The 16,409-nt window shown below is 42.0% G+C and overlaps 1 protein-coding gene across 2 annotated transcripts; it reads left to right on the top strand.

Annotated features, from left to right (window-relative positions):
* Positions 1-1,642: 1,642 nt before the first annotated feature.
* Positions 1,643-14,157, top strand: prdm15 (PR domain containing 15). Of its 2 annotated transcripts, none has more exons than XM_032577196.1 (24): positions 1,643-2,027; positions 2,592-2,631; positions 2,716-2,809; positions 4,336-4,489; positions 4,592-4,744; positions 4,825-4,927; positions 6,160-6,237; positions 6,429-6,602; positions 6,939-7,145; positions 7,261-7,355; positions 7,432-7,519; positions 7,620-7,787; positions 8,689-8,786; positions 8,909-9,040; positions 9,129-9,269; positions 9,447-9,610; positions 9,709-9,788; positions 10,393-10,512; positions 10,612-10,743; positions 10,831-10,914; positions 11,774-11,949; positions 12,554-12,634; positions 12,757-12,978; positions 13,198-14,157. In XM_032577196.1, the coding sequence occupies exons 2-24, from the start codon at positions 2,601-2,603 to the stop codon at positions 13,720-13,722; spliced, it is 3,300 nt and encodes a 1,099-aa protein (XP_032433087.1). In that variant the 5' UTR covers positions 1,643-2,027; positions 2,592-2,600; the 3' UTR covers positions 13,723-14,157. The 2 variants fall into 2 exon arrangements, with proteins under 2 accessions (XP_032433087.1, XP_032433088.1); XM_032577197.1 differs by having other exon boundaries at positions 1,644-2,027; positions 8,692-8,786.
* The last annotated feature ends 2,252 nt before the right edge of the window (positions 14,158-16,409 follow it).

Genomic DNA, 16,409 nt, shown 5'->3' with positions numbered 1-16,409 from the left:
TACAACTAGTTATTACGGGACCCAGCAGCTGAAGTTTAAACATACTTCAGCTTTATTTGTCTGCTTTCGTTCCAGTTTAGACCACAGCTCTGAGTTTTTTGCTGATCATTTCTCAAAGTATAAGTTTCTTCAAATACTCCTTAAACTTTTTATATGCTGTAATTATTTATGGTTTCAAAATGTAAACAATAGGGTGTGCATTTGTATTCAACTCAATGTTTAGAGAGGTAATACTTTGTAGATTTAACAGATATGGACCTCAAGTTGCTACCAGCTTCTTTTTTTTACTGCAAACCACCTTGGCTTCCAGCCTTTAGCGGTTTGTAAAACGTTTTGTTTCCTGATGGCCCTGAATTTAGCTTCATTCATCTGCTTGACAAGCTTTGCATTTCCTACTGCCTCCCTTCAGCATAATGCTGCCACCTCCAGGTTTCCCAGTGGTGCTTTCAGGGTGTTTATTCAGAATTTACACCCTACAGATTTGGGTTAAGCAGAAATTTATGGGATTTACAAAAGGATTTGATAGTAACGGGATTGGAAAGCCATTTCATACAATTTTCACATTTAAGTTTTCTTTCACTTCACAATTAAGCATTATATTTTTTCTTTGGCTAAAACAGACAACAACTTAAATATATTTACGTTTCTAATATGACAAAATGAAAAAGTTAAAGCAGTATGAATACCTTTGCCAGACGGCGCATATATTAGCTTTTAAATAAGCTAATATACTTCGAAATTTGTTTATGTAAACAAATTTCATCATGAAATCATGCAGGGACGTGCGGTCAGGGCAGAGCCTCACGTGTCATAATGGAAAAATATAATGATAAAATAATTCATATCGCTATTTTCACCCTGTGGTTTGTACTGTAAAGTATTTATTTTTTATTTAGCTTAACCAATTTTGATTTTTTTTTTTCTTCGAAATAGCTGAATTTTTGCATTTTCCCAGTCAAATGCTCGGAAGCGAAGCTGGTGAGGCAGCAGCGAGCTGAGCCTCCTGTCTGTACGTCTCCAGTAAAATGGGTTAAAAAAAACCCATTATATGTATGAACTGATTTTCCATAATTTAGCTTATGTATATAATGTACAAAGCTTTTTGTCACCAACTGTGTGTGTAACGTGTTTCGTGTGCTGTGGAGCGATCAGAAACCGCAGAGAACAGATTCGAGGCGAGGCAGGCAGTTCTCTTGCCTCATGGCAGGGGGCGCTCATGATCCCAGACATTGTGACTCCACAACTGCAGAGTAAGAGACAGTAACAGCGAGCTAGCCATTCAGTAAAGTCAAGTTCAGCGATATATTTATAGTTTTCTCCTCGTACCACAGCAATCACTTAATAATAATCGCAAAATAAACACTAAGCCTAAAACCATCTTACTGCAACAGACTGAATGTTTTGCTCTTTGTGTGGGAAATAATTCCGTATTTTTTATTGGCGTTGTCAGTTGCTATGGCAACGAGTCTGTGCGTAGCCTGGCCAATGCAGAGAGCGTGAAAGACGTGGTTTTGAGTTGTACTTTAACGGTTTTTCCCTTTGCTGTGGAGCACAGCACGAAATTAATAATATCTACATGTCCAAGTTTGATTGAGTTAACAGAATTATTCTACCGCCGCAGCAGATTATCTTTTTGCCCTCCAGCTTTGTCCGCATGCGCGAAATTTCCTTACGTTAACAATAACGTGCAGGTGGTCTACATTTGTATACCTGATTATGATTAAGTCGGTGCCTCACCAGCATTGCACCTCACCGCACGTCACTGAAATCATGATATTATGTAGAACAAACAACACATGTAGTAGTGTTTTCAAACACTAATATTATAGTAAATCAACTCTCGAATAGCAAAAACTATGAAATTTAAGGTCTTTTCTCGTTTTCTGGTTTAAGCGATAACTGCTGTCCTCAGCCTACAGTTCCCAAAATGCAATGGGCTCGGCTTCGCTTCCGGTCCTGCGCCGTTTCTGGAGCGGATTGGAACCCGGAGTCAGGACTCGCTAAATGAAGGCTGTTTTGCAGAAAAGGTAACGTGTTTCCTCACTAATTTACTCGCGTTTCCATCAAAATGGCGACGCAGTCTGCCAGCAAAAGTGCAGCCGGTGTGACCGGGTCGCTCGGGGCTTCTCGGCGCCGCTCCCACGGCTCTCACCCCGGCGCTGAACAGCACCGACTCCGGTTTGGTGGTTTGCGTCTCCGATCCAGCCGCCATGCCGACTGTTCTTTGTTACATTGTAGAGAAGAGAAGCCGCTCAGATCGGAGTTAAAACCCGGCTAGAGTTTGGGAACCACTCAAATCCTGGATCCCAACTCTTACACGGATTCCTTAGATTGAAAATAAATGCAGCCTCCGAGTGACTCACAAACATTAAATAAAAAACGCAGTTAGTGCTTTCAAACACATTGTTGTCTATCAGAGGGGTTGATGTGTTCAGGTACAGCCGAAAAGGACCATCAAACACTTATGCAGGTTCGGTTCTTTTAAACACTCACTCATACAAGTAGTTGTGTTCAAATGACCTGAATGTTGTCAGCTTCCTCCTTATTTCATGGCCAAACACAGAATAAAAATCCGTCTCCTCTCTGTGCAGGCTGGCGTAATGGCTGAGCAGACCCCAGATGAGTTCATCTGTGAGTATGAATCCACCCGTCGCTGTATTCTGACTCTGACAGCGTGGGAGCAGGCTGTGGTGACAGATGTGATCCCTTCCACAGGGTGCGAGGACTGTGGTCACTACCATGACTCGGAGTGTCCTGAACTGGGACCGCTGGTTACCGTGCAGGACTCGTTCGTCCTCAGTCGAGCTCGGTGAGTTGGCCGCGTGGGAACACCGTTCAAGCTGGACTTGGATGGTTTGTCCGAGTCTCTCTCATAAAAGCAACAGTAATGCCTAATGCTACTGAAATAATAATAGAGTAGTTGTTGAAGTTATAACAGTAGAAGCGCAGATTTCTATTTTTTCCCCTTTTTTTGTGGCAATGCTTCAGATCAAACAAACGTGTATATAAAAATAGGCTGGGCGATATGGCGGAGAAACGATATTTGTGTTTCATATCAGTGGATATCGATAATGATTTGTTTTAAATATCTTAATGCTGCCTCTTTTATCCACAATTTAATCTCGAGCTGTTGTTCTAATTTCCTCCTTTCTCTCCACGCCATGATGTTGTTTTTGTAAGGCATGGCGATCAAAACCTGAAGCTACAAGTTACTCAGCAGGTTGTTGCTGGGGTAACCAAAGAGCGAGTAAGTTAGTTGATGACACCGAACTTGCTTTCGCTGACTGTGAGAAGATGAGGCTAAAGTCTTCCCCTCTGCCTACATCTCCCAGAATGCTGTGCGGTCCTGGAGCAGAGTTCAGTGAAATTATTGAACATGCGTTGTGCATTTTCTATTGGTATTGAGGAAGTGTCTATCGCGATATAGATTGATTTATTGCCCAGCCTTAATACAAAACAAATGTACCCTGAGTAAATACAAGAAGTTGTTTTCAAATGATTTTCTTTATCAAGGTACAAAAAAATAAAATACAATAAAATCTAGTTACCCCAAAACCTAATAACTGGTTGATGCAGCAACATCTGCCATCAAGCGTCTGAAAAACTTGCAAGAAGTTTTTGCATCACTGTGGAGGAATTTTGGCCTGCAGTTGTGTTTGCATTGGAAATAAGGGCGGTGTGACATGGACTTATACATTTATCGCGCTATTTGGTGGTGCTATTGTAACAAAATTAAAAATTATGATAAAACTAGATGGTAAAAATGACTTCTCAGGGACACTGCTGCACATAGTAGCTGCACAATAATGTCAAAATGACTGATATTTATTGAGGCTCTCGTGGAACAAACAGTGGAGAAAAGAGCAAACATAGCATTTCCGATAATTTGGCATTTTTGGGGGGGAAGGAATAACATCATTAATTGAAATTTATCAAGACAACAATAAATCTAAATTTTTATCATAAGAAGTTTTCCACAATAAATCATAAACGGTGTGATAAATGCCCACCATTACTTGGAGCTCTCTTAAAGGACAAAAGAAACCACTCAAATTCTGGATGCTATTTTTTTCAGTCTCTTAATGTGGAATAATGAACTCTGACCTCAACTTATTTTCTGCTTGTTTCTTAAAAATATAAAATTCTTTAAAAATTTGGACTCCAAACTCCACTCTAAAATTGAAAGCCAACTAAATAAATACATTTCAGCCCCATTACTTGCCCTTTTTAGCTATCACTACCCACTAATGCAGGTATTGTTAGTGTGCAGCTCCTTAAATCCTGCTGGATTTTGCTCATTTTTTAAGCAAACTCTCTCTCTCTGTCCTGCGTCAGATCATCTCTCCCTAGCAGCTTGGAGATCAGAGAGGTGGGTAACAGAGAGGAGGGGGTGTTCGTCCTGCGTCGACTGGTCAAGCGGACCCGCTTTGGACCCTTTGAAGCGAAGAGAGTGCCCATTCTGGAGAACGAAGGAGTATTCCCTCTGAAGGTGCCACCAGATAAACCCTCACGACTTAGAACACGATTCAAGCCCTGCGTTGTGCTAGAAAGATTTCGTTCTTGCGTGTATACTTTGTCGTCTGTTGGGCAGATCTTCCAGAAGGACGGTGCCGTGGTGTGCTTTGACTGCAGCAGCGAGGACGACTGCAACTGGATGATGCTGGTGCGACCTGCCACCGACCACAAGCACCAGAACCTGACTGCTTACCAGCAGGATGACGACGTTTACTTCAACACCTCTCAGGTACCCTCACCCAGCCTGGCCGTGCCATCATGCTATCAGAGGGTTGCGCTAATCCTACATGTGGTTCTGCTGTATACCAGGACGTGCTCCCAGGAACGGAGCTGAGAGTCTGGTATGGCGCCTTCTATGCCAAGAAGATGGAGAAACCAATCCTGAAGCTGCCACCACCGCTGCCTCCACCGGGTAACTGGAAATCACAAACCTCAGCGTGTTTTACATGGATTTTATGAGACAGATTAAAAGAAAGTAGCACGTAATTTATTATCGGCATCTGTGAAGAACAATTTTCAAATCTTGCAACAGATTCTTGGTTGCATTTCAGTCTGGCCTTTGACTGGGCCACTCTAACTCATGATTCTCGAATTGTAATGCGAGCTCCATCCGTCTTCCGACCTGCTCCTATCAACTACCACGGAGGAAAGAGGGCAGAATACAAGGCTTGTCACGATAAATTTTGCTGGACGGTAAATTGTCCCAGAAGTTATTGCGATAAATAATAATATTGTTGTTTTGAGACCATTTTAAGGTAATATTGATTACAGAATAGCACTGCAAGTACACCCCATCAAATGTCAATAAACTTTCATTTCAAAGGGACACTTAACACTGGAACTAGAAGGCAATTTAAATATCCGAAATAAAACAACCTAAACAACAAATATGATGGACACCGAAGTCTCTTTAAACAAAACTTTCCTACAAAAAACAGGGGGCTGGTCCAGACCAGCGCACCAGATTGAAGTATTTTGGTAGAAAGAGAGCGAGGCACGAGGAAAACAATCATGCAAATGGAAAATATTGACTTCATTTTAATTTTTCCATTTCCAATGCAAACGCATTGCATATTTCTTAGACTTTTAGTGGCAAAACACTGAAACAAGACTAACATCCTTTTCCTCTTCACAACTACACTCTACTTTTGTCGCTTTGCCGCATGTAAGGGTGCCCTCATAAATCAGCCTCAATTTTCTTAAATTTGGGAAATCGGCAATTAGCCAACATTTATTGATCAATCTTCTCTGCCTCCACAAAGGTCTAAAAATTCAGCAGACCCACACATCAGGTCACATCTGCATGTGTGCGGTCAACAATGGTCACTCCACTATTGCCAACTAGCAAATTTATCACTATTTTTAGCAACTTTTCAAAAAAAAAAAATTATCAGCCAAATTTAGAGTTGGCTGGTCAGGATTTTTTTAAAACTTGGGGATCAGTAAGAAATCTGCAATTGGTGAACCCAGAGTCTGATGAAATCGCAATAAAATCCAGTGAAAGTTGTAATGCAACAAATTGTGAAAAAGTTTTTGGTCCATGAATACCTTTGAGTAGCTCTGTACATCACAAAGACTTTACAGCACAGATTCTGGTGAGCCAGGGCAGAAACAATGTGCCTTCTGCTCTTTCTTCCTGAACAGATGTCACATTGTCCTCTGCTAAAATAAAGATATCAGACGCCCAATTGCTGCTTCACACGGCTGAAGACGACAATGCAGGTAAAACAACTTGAAGCATCAATCACCTGAATTCTCACAAATCTGTAAATGGCGGCTTTAAATTTCAGTCAAGTTTGCAGTATTTTCTCTTAGTGTTCCGCTTTCTGTCCTCAGGATTTATTCTTAATAGGATTGGGATCCAGACATGTTTCCGTGCTCCAGTACATTTATTTCCCTTTTATTGATTGCAGGTATAACCCTGGATGTCAGCAGTGAGGTTGCCTCAGTGCAGTCCTTGGTTGCCCCTGGTGTTGAGGAAGGGAAACCCCACACGGCCCAGGTTTGCCGTAAAAGAGGGCAGGGCCGCGGGAGGAGAGCCAGGGGACGCAGGCCTGGAGCGACCCCCTTCACAAGCAGGACCAAAGGTAAGAAAGAAAAGAGTCAGACTTTTAAGAATTACACCAAACATCTGGCTTTTTGGATCAGTCTTAAACAAAGTAGCAGATACTAGGATTTAGATTTCTTGACCTTAAAACTTTTAGATCTATTTTTTTTATTAGTTTCAGATACACTAACTTGGGTGGCAGACATGGAGAAAATCAGTTTCTCACATAAATATGGGCTGATCGCAAACCTCCCAAAATTAACTAAATTGGTGCACGATACTAAATCGGCGCACCCCTACAAGATGCTGCAGCTAAAAAGCAGGTCTCCTTATGTTGACTCATCAGTGTATGTGTGTGTGCTCCTGATGTGTGCAGACGTAAAGCCCATGCTGGGAGGCCTGGAGCTGGTGGCCTCGGAGGCGGCTGCATCATCAGAGAGCAGCAGCCTGCTCACGTCCTTTGAAGGCGCGGCTGTCCAAAGGAGGCACAAAGCCAGAGAGCACAAGCGGGTTTATCGCTGCTCCCTCTGCAGTAAAATCTTCCAGAACAGCAGCAACCTGAACAGACACATCCGGTCTCACGGTAAGAGCCAGGTGTCTTCTTTTACCGCAGCGTGCGACGAAGCAAACTGGAGTCGATCGAGCAAAGTGGCTGTGCGTTGTGTAACATCACAGGATTCCTCTGTGCCCCGTCTCAGGTGATAAGCTGTTTAAGTGCGACGAATGTGATAAGTTATTCAGCCGTAAGGAGAGTCTGAAGCAGCACATTTCCTACAAGCACAGCAAGAACATGGTGAGTGACACTCCAAACTGTCTCCTCCGGCTTTTTACTTTCTCCCGCTGGTTGACGTCTTTGTGTTTCTCTGCAGCCTGACCAAGACTACAAATATAAGTGCAACACATGCGAGAAATCGTTTCGTCTGGAAAACGCCTTAAAGTTCCACAACTGCCGCACAGGTGCCGTTTCTCCGCTCTTCTTCTAAGACGTTCCGAACCGCTTTTCTGTCCCACCTGAATCTTTTTTTCGTTTCATTTCGTCCCTCTCTCACATCCCCAGACGACAAGACGTTCCAGTGCGACATCTGCTCGCGATTCTTCTCCACCAACAGCAACCTCTCCAAGCATAAGAAGAAGCACGGCGAGAAGCTCTACTCTTGCGAGATCTGCAACAAAATGTTCTACCGCAAAGACGTGATGCAGGAGCACCACAGGAGGCACAGCGTGGGTGAGTCGCTGCAGCCGCAGAGCAGGAACAGGAAAACCTGGGAGAGCGGCTGCAAACGGGTTTAGTTTTATCTTCCAACTGGACAGTGACTCTAAACCAGTCTCTTGGGATGTTTTCTTGTGATTGTTGCGACCTAAAATTACTCATTTTGTGGCGTCTTTTTCAAAACTTTGCGGTCAGAGTTGCGCTTTTTTTGTACGTTTTACTTTTGCAATAACATGAAGGAAACAAATGGAATTGCTGCATATAATCATCCTAAAGCACCTTTTTTTTTACATTGATGTTTAAAGTCCAAATAACTTTTTCAAGTATCTTCTTAAAGTAGCAATCTTAATACATAAAAAATCAACTTCTTGAGGAGTTGTCAAGATTCAACTCCAGTTAACATGAACTGTTTACATAGTAGAAGAAAATCCTACAGAACATCTCAAGATGTTTTTGGCACAAAAGATCCCCGCTAATGTTACCGTTTCATTTTGCAGGTTCGACGTTCAAGAGATGTTGTGAAACAGGAAGTTAAATTAGAAGGGGAATTTAAAAGGATTGGTCAAAATTCAGACGAGTTGCTGTGAGTGGTCTGAAAAGAAAGAAATGCGGTAATCCTTATGTGGTTGGTCAGACTTCCGGAAAAGTTGCAATTACTGGTGAAAATTGCAGGAAAATTTGCGAACAATGAGTAAAATTATGTTGCACACACAACGTCACAACTTTCTGGAGGGACTGCTAAACCTACAGATGAAAAGATACGATTAAAAACCTTGATCCTGTTCTTGACTAAATACTCTGAATCCATCCTCACTTACCCTGAGCTACTTTGCAAAGAAGAAAGGGCAAAAATGTCATGCTCTACACATGCAAAGCTGAGCCACCCTCATCGTCTTCAACTTGTTATACTTGTAAGCAGGCCCAAAACAGATGAAGAAAGAAGAGCTGGAGGCGAACGGAGAGGAAGGGACCAAGTACAGGAAGGAACCGTCTCCCTGCCCCATCTGCGGCAAGGTAAGGGTTTGTCTCAGGCGCTGCCGGCAACCGGTCTTACACATGGTTGGAAGTAGACGTGCAGTAAAGGCGTTCTCAGATGCTGTATTCGTCACACACATACTGCATGCCTGTGCGCGCAGGTGTTTTCTTGCAGGAGCAATATGAACAAACACCTGTTGACTCACGGAGACAAGAAATACACCTGTGAGATCTGCGGCCGGAAGTTCTTCCGCGTGGACGTCCTCCGGGACCACATCCACGTGCATTTCAAGGTGACCTTGAGACCTGGTCCGATCTGTATTTTCAACTATAGGAAAGACATCTGTTAAAAAAAAAATAATGGAGTTGTTTTGGTTCCAGGACATTGCTTTAATGGATGAGCAAGAGAGAGAGGACTTCATCAAGAAGATCGGCATCTCGCCAGATGACAGCGATGAAACGGATGAAGAAGATGAGGATGATGATCCTGATCACCACAAATACAACTGCAAGAAATGTCAAGTAAGCTTAATTTTTGATTTTTTTAAAATAGCGGATGACAAACAGTTCCATGAGGTGAAATACATATAGCCCTGTAGCTAGCTACCAGACATTTTGGCTGTGAAAAATACAAACCGGACAGCAGGCTGTTTTCAGGGATCAGTACGTGACCCAAGTCATCTGCTTCCGTGTACCTAGTTGTCGTTTGCGAAGGGCAGAGATTACCTGAAGCACATCACAGAGCAACACAAGGAGAAAGGCCACAGCTGTGCGATCTGCAACCGCCACTTTGCTCTGAAGGCCACGTACAACGCTCACCTGGTCATTCACAGAGAGCAGCTGCCCGACCCTGCAGTGCAGAAGTAAGGCAGCAGGAAGCGCCTCTGCTATCTAGTGCTACTTAAAACTACATGAAGTCTTGGGAAAGATGAGTTAAAGTCCAGCTGGTTCTGTCCTCCAGGTACATCCATCCGTGTGAAATGTGCGGTCGAATCTTCAACAGCATCGGCAACCTGGAAAGACACAAGATTATCCACACTGGTGAGCAGCGCGCTGGGAACTCTGTAGGATCTTAAAACGGGATAACTTTAAAGTCGCTTTTTATGTTGGACATAATATGCTTTGTGCTCGTTACTCCTACGTGCCAACAGCCTGCTTTGTTCAGCCTTCCTGTTATCTGCTTAAATTAGCTCTGGGTACATTCGCTTGTCAATTGCTAGTTCTCTCAGGCAGAGAGAAATTGACCTCATAAGTCTGCTAGCTGTTTTTGTTTTGTTTTTTTTTGGTTGTAGAAAGAAAATGTCTAACTGAGTCCGTTTTCCTTTAGTTTACGGCTGAAGAGGGTTGTTTTTAGCTAATCGCAATTTTGCATGGTGTGTTCAATTACTGCAAAAATATCAGATTTTTAGTTCAGGCAGTTGTATCAGTGTTGCTGTCTGAATGGTTCCGATCCTTAAGATATTCTTTAATTGATATTTAGACATGAGAAAACACTGAAACAGCATATTAGCTGAATTCTTTTTTTCATTAAAGATTACCTTCTGGAAAGAATTGGGGAGAAAAAAAAATCAATTTATTTTCTTCTCCTGTTTATTTGAATACCAAAACATATCTTTAAGGTGTTTGCTCCTGTGTCATGATCCAGGGGTAAAGAGCCACTGCTGTGAGAAATGTGGCAAATCATTCGCAAGGAAGGACATGCTGAAGGAGCACCTCAGGGTTCACGATGACAACCGGGACTATCTCTGTGCAGAGTGTGGGAAAGGTTTGCATCACACCCCTCATTTTTTTTACTAAGTTGAAACTAGATCTCTTAAGTTATACTCAGATTATAATTATATATCGGTTATGTCTCCCTTTGCAGGCATGAAAACCAAGCATGCTCTGAGGCACCACATGAAGCTTCACAAAGGCATCAAAGAGTACGAGTGTAAAGAATGCAACCGCAAGTTTGCCCAAAAAGTCAACATGCTGAAGCACTTCAAGAGACACACAGGTGGTTTGGGATGTTTCAGTGAACTTTTCCATGAAGTTAAAATGATCATACTATTGTTGATTTACCTCCATACCAACTTGGTTGCAGGTGTTAAGGACTTTATGTGTGAACTGTGTGGGAAAACGTTCAGCGAGAGGACAACCCTGGAGACGCACAAGCTAATCCACACAGGTCAGTCTCTCATGAGGCAGGAGTTTGTTTCACATTAAAGGTGTTTTCACACCTGGTAGTCCGGTAGACTCGGTTGGATTGGGGAGCAAAATTGCAACATTTGCTACGTTTTCAGCAGTTGTGGTTCATTTTCACACTTTGAGAAACCTGTTCCCCTCTTCGTCTGTGGTGGCGCTGCACGAAGAACCACTGAAGGAATCAGCTCAAAAATCTCTGAAGAAGACACTGAGCGTCACTTCCTTCTTCAGATTTGAGCATTTGCAGGATTTCTCTTTTGTCTTTGGCGAAACATTGCTACCCATTTCTTTCACTAGCGCTAGACACACTAAAATCAACTTTGACATGAGAAAGTTTGATTCAAAGTTGATTGGCGTTCTCATATGCAGAGTTCATTTTAATCAAACCGAGGTCCAGGTTTGTAGGGGAGCAAGAGTTTGCTTTTTTGGTCCGCGTCAGATTTTGATTCCACACTCACACCTCCTCAAATGAAGCAGATTTCTAGGCAAACAAACTAGAGTTCGATTAAAGCGGACTAAACGGGGATGGTGTGAATGCACCCTCAAAGCCACAAAAATTTGAGAAGAAAGCTATAATTTTTGGTAAAAACTTTTTAAAAAAAGAAGAAAATTAACAAATGATATCTGTACAACAAAACAAGAAAGGTGAAGAGCTTTTATTACTGTGTATTATTTTGAGACTTCCTACACTGTTATAAAATGAAAGATTGATTGATGCATCTTTAAAATGTACCATTAATTAATTAATTAGTTTAGTGTTGTACAAAACACTTTATGTAGCCAGCATTTTACAGAGTGATCAATAGTGTCCTGAACTGACCATTGTTTCACTGTTGCTGCAGTGGGTAAGACGTGGAAGTGTGAACATTGCGACAAGAAGTACCTGACGGAGTACATGCTGCAGAAGCACATCCACCTGACCCATGAAAAGGTGGAAGCCCAGTCGTGTCACCTCTGTGGGACTAAGGTGTCGACCCGTGCCTCCATGAACCGCCATCTACGCCGCAAACACCCCGAGGTAAGCCCGGACGAGCCCCCGGGGAGGGGGATGATTATATGATCAGAGGTGGGGAGTAACTACTTAGATTTACTTGAGTAACTGTTTTTGGAAGAAAAAGTACTTTTGGGAGTAGTTTTACTACACCATACTTTTTACTTTTACATTAGTGATATTGTGAAGTATCACTACTCTTACTTGAGTAAAATTTGTGTATAAATATATATATATATATATATATATATATATATATATATATATATATATATATATATCTTCAGTTGTAGCTTAATTACTGCTGTAGGGGTGTTGTTCTAGCTGATGATTTTTTCAATAATCACAATTAGTCTGATTAATCGTTTCAGCCCTGATTAAGTCATATGTTATGAACTCAAAACAAGGACTTTTGTAGTATTTTTACCAAATACTTTCTCACTTTTAGTTTAGTAGTTTTTTAAAGTTACTACTTTGTAGTTTTATTTGAGTAAAATTAGTAGAGCTAGTTTTACTTGTGTAAATTTTGTTCTGCTCTACACACTTTCTGTATGACAGCAGTCAGACCTGACCCATTACTCCACCTCACACCCAGACTCCTTGATGTAATCATTCCCTTTTTTGCCTGCAGGTGGCGCCAATGAGAATTGATGAGTTTGATGATTTTCAAGAAAATTCAACTGTTACTAATTCCTCCATCAGTATTGTGCAGGTTTGTTTACCATTGAGGATTATATGGAGACATTATGTCTCAGAACATAGAGGGACATTGGTTGGAGACAGAAAAACAAATCTGACTTGGTTTGTGCTTTTGTGAATGGTCTGGCCTGACAGCCCACCCTCTCCTTGGAGAAAGACAGCTTGTCCCATGAGAAGCCTGTCCGACCTAACCGGCACCCCAAGAAGAAGCAGAGAGTCCCAGCGGAACCAGAGCTCTCCGAGTCTGACGACTACAGCGATTTCACTGAGCCGAGGCACACGGCCATGCCCGAATTCAACACCGTCATTGTTGGCGAGGAGACGGAGACGAGCTCTGCTGTGCAGAGCATCCAGCAGGTAGATGTCAAGTTTTCATAAGAGACACGGCTTTAAGAGGTTGTCATTTTTAGAAGAAGTTAGGAGACAATGGGTTTTCCTTAAGAAGAAATAGATGCAACAATATTGTAGCTGAATTGTTGATTGAATATTCGTCAGAAGGAAAACTGGAGTAATGTTCCTCTCTGTGATGTCATCACTAAATTATCTTGTCAATAAATCTGACGTCTGGTGTTTCAGGTTGTGGTCCTGACTGATCCTAACGCTCCATCAGCCCCCTCCCCTAGCAGCTCGGTCGGACTGACCAACATCACCGTCACACCAATCACCAGCCATTCCCAAGCCCAGTTCACCAGCCTGCAGCCGGTAGCCGTGGGCCACCTGACCGCCACCGATCGGCCCCTCACGTTAGATAACTCCATCCTCACCGTCACCTTCGACACCGTCAGCGGCTCCGCCATGCTCCACAACAGACCGTCTGAACTTGTCCCGGAGACGGTGGGTCCTACCAACGGTACAGCACCCCAGTCCGTGGCCCACTTCATCAACCTCACCACTCTGGTCAACCCAATTAGCCACCAGCTGGAGGCACCAACTCTGGCTTGGAGGCCTGTTTCAGCTGCTGAGGGCAGCCAGGTCACCCACATGGATGGAGAACCTCAGGAGACCCAGAATCAGGGTCCAGATCCAGCCCAGAGCAACCCCACAGCCACCCAACAGCAGCAGCAGCAGAGCAACTCCACCCAGCAGATGTTCAGCTACTGAGTACTTACTGGAGGTGCAGGTCACCTCATTTAGACATTGTTACATAGCAGATCTTTTTTCTTATCTGACCAATTTCCCTCAGATGCCTCTGAAACTAGATGAAGTGTACAAACTTGTTTTCCTTTTTTTTATTTTGACAGAATGAAGTGGCTGCTATTAACAAAATAAAGCATGAAAGAAATGGTATGTTGACCCAAAACCCAGTGACATACCACCTGTAGTCAAAACCAAAGCAATATTTCTCAGACATCCACTTGCCTTTTCCAGCCTTTCAAAGCATGCCTGTTATTCAGATGAATCTGCATTGTAAAAGTGAATTTCAAAGGAAGAACTTTATGTTAAAGTTCACTGATGAAATATTTTTTTGATTCATGTAAACTATTGTTTTTGTTTATATGTAAAAAAAAAATTTTAAAGATTTTTTTTTTCAGTTTTTCTTTGTGTTTGTGTTTTCTACCCCAGAATTCAATACCAATGCATTACAACTTCGCAGTTGGTACTTGACTTTGCAAATTCATAAAGGAAAACAAAAGTAACCCACCAATTATTGGTATGTAGAAGATAAACGTAAACATTTGGGCATATGGCATGTGTCCTGAACTGTAGTTAAAGAATAGGTCAATACAAAGGCTATGAAGGTGATGAAGATTTTGTTAGCGTGACCCTTTGAAATACTGACATCCCTCTTGATTTTCAGCTTTTTATTGAACAACTTGGATATTCTACCTTTAAGGAACTGGTATTTGGAACAGTGAATTGTTTCATCCACCTTAAAGCAAGCTTTAACACTTGGTGTTTTCTTTTCACTAATTGAAAATAAATTGGACTTTAATTTCCCCAGCAGAAAACTCATTTTCCCACCAGGTATCTGGACATTTTATCCAGGTCCGAATGTTTTTTATTGAAGATTTCCATCTTAACACCATACTCTTTATTTGAGATAAATGTGAAAGACAGTGGATTGTTGCCACATATAGACTAGTACACTATTAACAAAAATTGGTTATACCTTCAGAAAATTAAATTAAAATCCGACGGAACTCGGATGAATTACAAATCATTTCTTAGATAAAAGCTCACTGAGCATGCGCAGAAATAACTTGTTTACAGTGGAACCCCAACATTAGCTTGTTATACCGCACTAGATTTTTCCCTATAACACGATGTTTTAGAACTACATTCCTTGAATATTTTTTAAATATATATATTTCCTGATACAACTGTTGTTGAAGAACGAAGACGAACTAACGTGTTTCTTCAGAAAAAGGTAAGTTGTTTACATGTTAGCTTAAGCCTTAAGCTAACATGTAAAAGCTCATGTAATACTTGACCGCTAGATGGCGACAAAGCCTAGCATGAAATTACACACAGATGCTGGAACATTCCAAACCATTAACATTATTTAAGTAAAGAGCGTGAGTCTTCGCCTCGGTAAAGAAAGATGCGGTGATTTCTTTCGTTTTTATTCAAGTAGATGAAACCAATCAAAGAAACCGGCTTATGCTAAAGACCAAAAAAGTTCTTTTTTTAAATTCTTTTTTTTTTTTTTTTTTTTTGTAACCCCTCCAGGGGGTCTTTTTGTGGGCTCTAGTGTCCCTTTTCATGAAGTAGGCTGACAGGAAAGGGGGAGGGAGAGGGGGGAAGACATGCGGTAAATGTCGCCGGGTCCGGGAGTCGAACCCGCGACAGCCGCGTCGAGGACTTGAGGCCTCCAAATGTGGGTCGCGCTAACCCCTACGCCACCACGGCACGCCCCTTTTTTTAAATTCTAATTGTAATTCAAGAGGTGGGAACCTGTAGGCCAAGAATACATTTGCATTTTGTAGAATGGCTTGATTAACAATTTTGATTTTCACCTTTGAACTGCCTCCTGCTGCTGGTAATGGCCTCCAGGGCTGTAGCCTCCAGGGAGTGAACACTGCTCAGCTCACCAGCAGCATTCATCCCGGAATGAAGCACACAACATCTCCTCCTCTGACAGGGTAATTAGCCCCCACAGCCTTCCTGATGACATATTTATTCCTTTGATCTGGTCCTTCCAGTTTTTTCATTATTCGAGGAGGTGACATCATGTCTTCAGTGAATCCAAGTGGTGGAAAACAAGCTGCAGACATTCATGTATGTAGAGATGTTTGTGGCTTAACAGAAAGCATTTAATTTAAGTATGGTTAAATTAACAAACACAAACATTTTTGCTTTGATACAGCTGAGATGTTGGTGCCTGAAAGAAACATCAGCCAGTTTTCAGTTGGGTTGGAGAAATTTACCCCTTTTGCAGATTTTGTCACAATAAAACCATAAACTGTACTGCCTTTTACTGGGGCTTTATGCAATGGACAATAACGAGGCCGTCCAGAATTGTAAGACAAATGATGCATGCTTTTTACTATTCATTTCCGTTTTCTGCAAATCAGTATTTTGTAGGCCCCATTTTGTTCCAAATACAGGTGCAAGTCCTTGGGGTATGTCTTGACCAACTTTGCAGGATTTATGCAGGTTCTTATTTGTGATCTAGCTTAAGCTCAGTCAGGTTCAATGGACTGCATTCGAAAACATCAATTTTCAAGTCTTGCCGCAATTTCTCAATTAGATTTAGTTCTGGACTTTGACTGGGCTGTTCTAACACATTAATTTCCTCTATGATTAGGGTAGCTGCAGCCTAACAGGTTTTCTTCCAGGACTGTCTT

Source organism: Xiphophorus hellerii, chromosome 11 (assembly GCF_003331165.1).
Source record: "Xiphophorus hellerii strain 12219 chromosome 11, Xiphophorus_hellerii-4.1, whole genome shotgun sequence".
Lineage (NCBI taxonomy): Eukaryota > Metazoa > Chordata > Actinopteri > Cyprinodontiformes > Poeciliidae > Xiphophorus > Xiphophorus hellerii.
Note: the sequence above shows the minus strand (reverse complement) of the source record. Positions and strands in the feature narration are given on the sequence as shown.

Bases quoted from the DNA above. Each gene is read 5' to 3' on its own strand.
- prdm15 (XM_032577196.1), top strand. From the start codon at position 2,601: ATGGCTGAGCAGACCCCAGATGAGTTCATCT. The intron at 4,745-4,824 runs GTACCCTCACCC...GCTGTATACCAG, and splicing joins TTTACTTCAACACCTCTCAG to GACGTGCTCCCAGGAACGGA. The intron at 12,635-12,756 runs GTTTGTTTACCA...CTGGCCTGACAG, and splicing joins CCTCCATCAGTATTGTGCAG to CCCACCCTCTCCTTGGAGAA.